At 27.5% G+C, this 7,910-nt stretch overlaps 1 protein-coding gene across 1 annotated transcript; it reads left to right on the top strand.

Moving 5' to 3' along the window:
* The first annotated feature begins 2,687 nt into the window (after positions 1 to 2,687).
* On the top strand, positions 2,688 to 3,893 carry LOC108687496. Its single transcript, XM_018193271.1, has one exon. It carries the CDS (start codon positions 2,688 to 2,690, stop codon positions 3,891 to 3,893), a length of 1,206 nt encoding a protein of 401 aa, XP_018048760.1.
* The last annotated feature ends 4,017 nt before the right edge of the window (positions 3,894 to 7,910 follow it).

Here is a 7,910-nt window from a genome sequence, read left to right as displayed (position 1 = left end):
TATATATATATGTATGAGACATTCCATGCCAAGCCATCCATTTTGCGAAGTTTCATGGATTTTGTTCATATTGCTTGTGCTTGAACAGTTTGATGAATAAAGACTTTGTGCCGAATAATAGATCCGTAGGCTAACTGCCGATTACCGAACTGTAGGACCGTCAATTTTTGGATTTTCTCGTCGCAGCATTCTTTTCGCTTGTCATTAATGGGTTTTTAAATTTTCAAAATGGCGGCGCGACTAAAAGGCCAGTCTCGATTTTCTATTAATATAGCTCAAAATGTAGCCCCAAATCTACTTTGTTACTCTAAAAGGACATAATGGAACACGCATTTGTTTGAGAGTAAGAGCTCGAAAAGTGAGGCAATCCGTCGCTCCATCGCCAACGCGCCATCACGCAATCACCCGGCACAGGTCGCTATTAGATATTTCTGTACGTGCATGAGTTTAAAAACAATTACTCCCTGCGTTTAAGGGTTAAGACAGTCTTTAGAAAATATCTTAATGCCCGCATTACAATTGGTTTTTTTTATTTTTTAATTTTTATTATTTTTGTTATTTTTTGTTTATTATTGTTTTTATTTTTATTTTTTATTTTTTATTTCTATTTTCTGGAATATTTTCATATTTTATCATTTATTTTTGGAGGAAAGTAATTTGAATAATGGTATTAGAATATTTCTTAATCGATAGTTTCTTTTCTCCAGAAAGCGGAATAAAATGATATTTTTGTGTTGATGGCACTGTTTTAGCCGCGGAAAAGCGGAAGGACAAAGAACAGCCTGATAGCAGTTTGTTGCTCCTCTAATAAAATGGACTGCAAGGCTCACAAAATCTTGAATTCCAAGAATGTATCTGGAACAGAGGAAACCCGCGAAATACATAATTTTTACATAGTCATTATATATATTAGATATTTCGATCTCACAATTGAGTCTTTTTCAGAAATGAAAGTTATATTTGAACAGATGATTGATGTTACATGAATTCGAAAACATCGAAGAGATAAATTTCAGTGTTTGTCGTGACAGTAATTAAAATGAATATTCCAAGAATGGATTTGGACATGGAGGAAATCCGCAAAACACATAATCTTTATAGAAAGCATCTGTGGAAGTCTTAAGAATAATATATAATGGCTTTTAATTAATTACACAATATTATGTACATCTCGTTTGAATTTTCATGTTTAAAATTTTTCCTTATATTTGACTCTTAAGTGCTCTGTACACTCTCGATATTGTTTTTTAAATTAAGAGTGCTTGGTTCTCTAATAACTTACCTTAATTAATATTATACATTTTATGAATATTGAATATATAATACCACAAACAACAAGTAAAGTTACAAACCAATAAAATTATAGCGCACAGAGAGAAAAAATTTGCTATGAACGCTTATTCTATGACATAACAGCAAATTTAATTTGCAAATATAGGGATCGCAAATTATTTGCAGATGTAACGAATATTTATTCTCTTTTGTACTCGCTACAAAAATTATTTCCAACAAATGTAAAATATTTATCAAATAAAACAAAAATAAGAAAGAGCATGCAGCCACATATGCAAGTTGTTATTTGCACAATTCATGTATTTAAAATAAATTACATGTAAATGTTTCAGTCAAGTCGTGACTATCATTAGTACAATCAAGAAAATGCAAATGTTAAAAAATAATAAATTAACACATTAGGATATCGCAGTACAAAATTCCAATCTTGTCTTCATAATCTCTTTTACAGAGAAATTAAGAATTTATTCTTGATAACTTGTTAAAATACGGGATTACCAGATTCTAATAAAACAAATATTAATAAGTTAATATCATTCAATTAAAAAGTTAAGTGTATTTAATTATAAAAACTTACCCGTGTTTTCACAATTATCAATATAATACAATAATACGATGCTATTTTGTTATAAAAATATTAACATAAATGAAAAAATATTATATACGATAGTAAGACTGTTATGCAAATAACAATTTGCGTATGTGGCTGTATGCTCTTTCTTATTTTTGTTTTGTGTTATGGAGCCTCTAATAACTTTGTTTAAATTTTATTTATTTGTCAAATATGCGAATTTATTAAACAGTTAACAAATTTGACAATTAAATTTTATTGCATAATTGTAATTATTGTATAATTTTTTGCTTTCTTAACAAAATCATGTTTCTCCGTACGTCCGCAGAAAGATGATAATTCGAAAGAGCGAAATAAGAAATATAATGATAAAATTAGTATCATAAAACAATCATAATCTTTAAAGTGACTCAGTTGACATTTTCGCCGAAAATTCTAATCGTTGTATAAAAAGTCTTTTATATCTGCAATAAAGAATGCTTACGAAATGACTCTATCACACAGTACATTCGCTAGCAACCAGCGATTACAAAAACTGAAAGGAAGGAGAGTTCAGTGAATCGCTCAATCGTTCAGTGGATCAGTCGGATAACGCGTTTATTACATAAATGTTTATTGATTTATTAATATACATAAAAAAGTATACAAAATAAAATTTTATTAATAATAATTAATAAAAAGAATCAGTTTGTTCCTAGAAGTCATTGTGGAACTAAAAGACATCTTCAATTAATGTTGGCATAATATATTATATTATTTTGTATATTTTATTATTTTTATTGGGACACACAAATTACATAATCGAATTACATAATCGAATAAAATGTCCCACGAAAATTTCCAAAAATGGCTCGACGAAGTGATGTCAAAGATCATCAAGAATTTTGGATTGGACATTGACAGTGTTCGATACAAGTTATTAGAATCTACCGGCATTTTTATTTCATCCATCGTGTATCGTATACATTTGCAGTTTGAAAATAAAACAAATAGACAGAACGAGGAATTATTTATAATACTAAAAAGACCCATGCCGAACCTTTACGAGATAAATCATATTGACCTTCAATTTCAAAATGAGATCTTGTTTTATCAAAAGTATACTCGACCGGATGAAATCTATGCGAAATGCCTTTATGTCAAAGAACGGCCATTCGATTATGTAATTGCTTTAGAAAATGTTAACACACGAGGATATTACGCTTGTTCATGTGTATACAATCCTCCAGTGGAATACACATTAGCAGCAATGCGCGAGTTAGGACGATTTCATGGCAAAGGATATGTTATGAAGCAAATGCAGCCGAAAAAGTTCTTCGACATCGTGGAACAAATTCAAGAAGTTAGATACACAAATAAATTTATGGATAATATTTTCAAATTTTGTTCCAACATTAAGACATTACGAGTGGTCGAATATCTTCGCAGTCAAAACCATGATGCAATTTTCTGTGATAAGATGGAAGCCTGTTTGTCGAATGCTTTTGATAAAGTGATGATAAAGACGGTGCAACCGCTTGAACCTTTGGCCACATTGTGTCATGGTGATTTTACGTTAAGCAATATGCTTTTCAAGACAGAAGACAATGGACAACTTCACCCAATGTTAATTGATTTCGCGCTTATTAGATACTCGATGCCCGTCGTCGATCTTTCTACGTATCTTTATGTATGTTGTACAAATGAAATAAGGAAAAACAACTTTTCCGAGATTATGCGAGCCTATCACGACGCACTGAAGGATTATCTATTGGACGCTGATATTCAAGACATTGAGAAATACTCGTACGACGCTTTGTTGAACGATTTTAAGAGAGGTGCTCTCTTCGGTTTTGTTCTTATGTGCATCTTTATACCAATATTACTAGGGCATCTCAATCCAGAATTAATGATACAAGAGATAATAAATTTGGGTCCTTTGGAAAGTACAAAAAAACAGAAATACATAGGCGGAGACGAAATATCCAAAATACTAGCTGAAGCGTTACTACATTTGAAAGATCTTGGCTGCCTGGAACATGTTTTATAGTTTGCGCGAAATAATTCGGACACGAAATGTAGGATATGTTTCATTTGTAGGAATTATTTCATTCTTGTTGTTTATCAAATGTTAAACAAGGACAAAATGCTCATAAGCGCTGTGAAACGCCAAATGGAACGCATTCATAATCTATATCGATTAACAATAACCACGTTAACCTATGGGATTTGGGCTCTAGGGCACTGAAATGTCAGGGGCGCTATAATTTAAAAAGTAAATGTAAATCCAAGATTAAGCGACACTGTTTTATAATAACGATTGTCCCTGTTCCTAAATGTATCATAGTTAAATGGATAAAAAGACAGAGCTTCAGGTTTTTTACTAGCAGATCTATTCTTGACGAAAATTTCGTTATCGTTATAATATTGTAACGCAGTTTTTTTATCATGGTGAAAAAGCAACGCAACGTTATGATAATGAAATTTACGTTAAGAATAAAATAATCCTGCAGCACTTTTGTGCAGAACAAATGAAATCAATGTCGAATCGACATCGATTCCATTATCATTTCTCATTGGGAATGTGGTAATGACGTAATGATAATATTATATATAGTTCATGACGGTGCAATAATGAAGAGTTTGGATAATCGTTTTAAAAAAGAAGTCGGTACTATTACACGTTACTTTTGAAAAGTGGTCTTTGCAACATTGACACCACTGATTCTGTCATAGAAAATTGTGATGTTATCATCCTAAAAAACGGTCATCAAAAAATCATGGAAGTAGGCGTTTCTGAGAGGAGCGCTTAGAGATCACAAGCTCTTGAGCGCAAATTTTGTTAACGCAGCCTTGTTGATTAATAATGTCAGGTGCAATAATAAACAGTTTTTGAGCTATAATTTATCAAAGAACTCAGTCGCTGTGATGTACAGTGTCGTCCAACTGACATTATTTTATATCTTTTACATAGCATATGTAAAAGATATGTAACACAATGTTATTTTCATGCATCATATAAAACTAAATGTATTAAAAAAATATTTAAAAACTTAGTATAAGTGATTTTGAATAGTGTCTTAAATTAAGTTGTGTTAAATTAAGCATCATTATATGTGAAAACTAACTTAATTTACTGATACCCTACAATTTATCATACATTTAGTGCGGAGTTCTTTAAAATGAATCGTGAACTATCTTAACAATAGCATTAACAATAGCATTTATGTATACCTTGTCTCTTTAGAATTTAATATTTTGAAACTGAAAATGAGCTTACATAATTAATAAACGCTATCTCACGAACGACTTATGAATATTTATATATATGCTGATATATGATGTTATATTAACTTATTTTAATCAGAATTTATATCCTTTATGTGTTATATCTTGCCATTCATTTGAAATTCGTTTGAGAACATTTAATTTTTATCTTTTATCAAAAATCCAGCGTTTATCTTTTGCAAAATACTGCGTATTATATATAAAACTATCAAGATTGGATAATAACTAGTAAAAAAATTTTTAAAAGTTAGATATTAAGGTTAAAAAATTAATAATTTGTAACTTAATTATTTCCATATGAATTAACTTTCAATTTTTCTTAGTTATTTTTAACATGTAATTGTAAACATATTAAATTTGTAACTTAACTTTCTAAGTTAAACTTTCTAATAAGTTAAAAAAATTTTTTATCTCTCTTTAAAAGTGTTAATATTCTCTATTTCTATAAAATTTGAGCATTAAACAATGAATAAACATTAGAAAATAAATACCATTAGACAAATATAAATGGATAGAAAATAAACATGAACATTAGACAATGAACTTAAGATAAGATATGATAAGTTAAATTAACAATCAGTTTTTTTATGTCTGGCGTGACTAGTAACTTAGTGTCTTTGAATAGAAAAAAAAAACAAAGATTTTACTAACGAATGTGTTAATTTAAAAAAGAAATTAAGCGGCACAAATTTTGAAACGCTATTTTTATTAAAATTCAATAATTATTTGTAACATGTATTCCATATTATACATACTAATTATTGTATTTTTATATTATTATTATAAATAATTTTTTAAAAAATATAGATTTCCATATTGAAAACTATACTTTTTCATTATTTCATTATCTCATACAAATTTTATGTATAAATAAAATATTAAATTTATAATATGTTTCATATTGCAATTATTTATATTTTCATTTTAACCGTTATAAAGAGAAGAGTTAGAAAAGAAAAGCTAATTATAAAAATTCAAATAATTATAAACTATTTTAATTTTAAAAAAATTTATGACTATAAAATTAGCTTACATTATGTTATGTTAAAAGTTATCAAAAATTATCAATTTATAGTTAATTAAAAATTAATTTTAAATTGAAGATAATTTTTGCAACTTTTAATGTAACGTAAGTTAATTTTATAATTATTAACTTCAACTTTAATTTAATAAAGAAAGAAAAATTAATTTATCGAATTCTGAAAATCTAGCCATGTCGCAAAGTCACGACTTATTATAATTAAACTAAATTTTGCATTTTGTTCGAATATAATTTTATTGCAAATTGCAAATGGGCACTAACAAAATGGAAATGGACTTGTATAACATTCTTATTATAAATCATATCACAGGGTGTCCGATAATTATTCTGACGGAGTTCGTGGACATGTAGAGCGGAACTAGACTAAACTGAGATGGAAAGTCCTTTACCATTTTGCAATTTTCGTAATAATTAACAAGATATTAATTTCTAAAAATTGCCGAAAATCTTCAATAATTTTTTACTCAAATACTATCAACTTTACAGAAAAACTATAAGAGACAAAAATTGTTTATTTTATTCTCATAGAGCTCTACAAATTTTTTTAGAATTTTTTCAGATTTGTTTAATATCGTATTTTCTCATGTTGATAAAAATGAGAAAATACAATTAATGAAAAAAGTTGATGAAAAACTCTGAAAAAATTTGAGGGGTCTAAAGAAAGAGAAAAAAATAAACAATTTTCATCTCTTGCAGTTTTTCTGTAAAGTTAGTATTTGAATAAAAAATTATTGAATACCAATTTTCGACAATTTTTAGCAATTAATATCTTGTTAACTATTGCAAAAATTGCAAAATAGTACAGGACTTTCTGTCTCAGTTTAGTTTCACTCTATATGCCCACAAACTCTGCCAAAACAATTATCGAACACTCTGTATTTACAAATAATATTATGCGATCACCATTTATGAAAAATTTATTTATTTAAAATAGGCGATAAAATATAACATATAAAATGTAACATATTTCTTTGATAACAGAATGGAAATGAATATGTAATATTCTTATTATAATTTACGTTTTTCCAGAAAATATTCTTTAAATTTGCATTTCCTTCTTTCAAAAAATTAATTTATTTAACATAGGCGATAAAATGTAATGTACAAAATTAAGAAAATAAAAGTAACGATTAATATAAGATTTTGGAGAATCAACAGAAGTGCAATTTCAATTTTACATGTATGAATTATAAAGTTATAAAAACATCTAGCATCGTTAAAGAAAAATTATTTTAGCCATAATCCATAGCATTAAAAAAATTATAATAGACACACACACACACACATTTTATATGTACATATGTATATGTATATGTGTATGTATAATGTATATAGAATCAGTGGATATATTATATATAGTATAGGCATATCAGCAAACCGAAAATCGACCGAAATTCTTCTCATATGTCATACTATTTTTTTGCTTAAGTATAGCAAATACAAATGATATCAAATGTACTTTATCAAATAAAGTTATCTTATCAGATAAAATTATCTTATCAGGTATGTAAAATAAAGAGATCATTTTTGTTAAAATAATATTTTTGAATTGCTACACATTAATATTGTATTTTTATAATACAATATATTATACAATATATATTATATTTTATAATATAATACAATATATAATGTGATAATATTTCTTCTCATAAGCAATGCTTATGAGACAAATTTACACATGTGTATCTGTGTTTATTTTTATATATCCCAAAGAATTTACACATATGTATAATG

The sequence above is a fragment of the Atta colombica genome, unplaced genomic scaffold (assembly GCF_001594045.1).
Source record: "Atta colombica isolate Treedump-2 unplaced genomic scaffold, Acol1.0 scaffold207, whole genome shotgun sequence".
Lineage (NCBI taxonomy): Eukaryota > Metazoa > Arthropoda > Insecta > Hymenoptera > Formicidae > Atta > Atta colombica.
The sequence above is the reverse complement of the archived record's forward strand: the minus strand, read 5'-3'. Positions and strand labels throughout refer to the sequence as shown.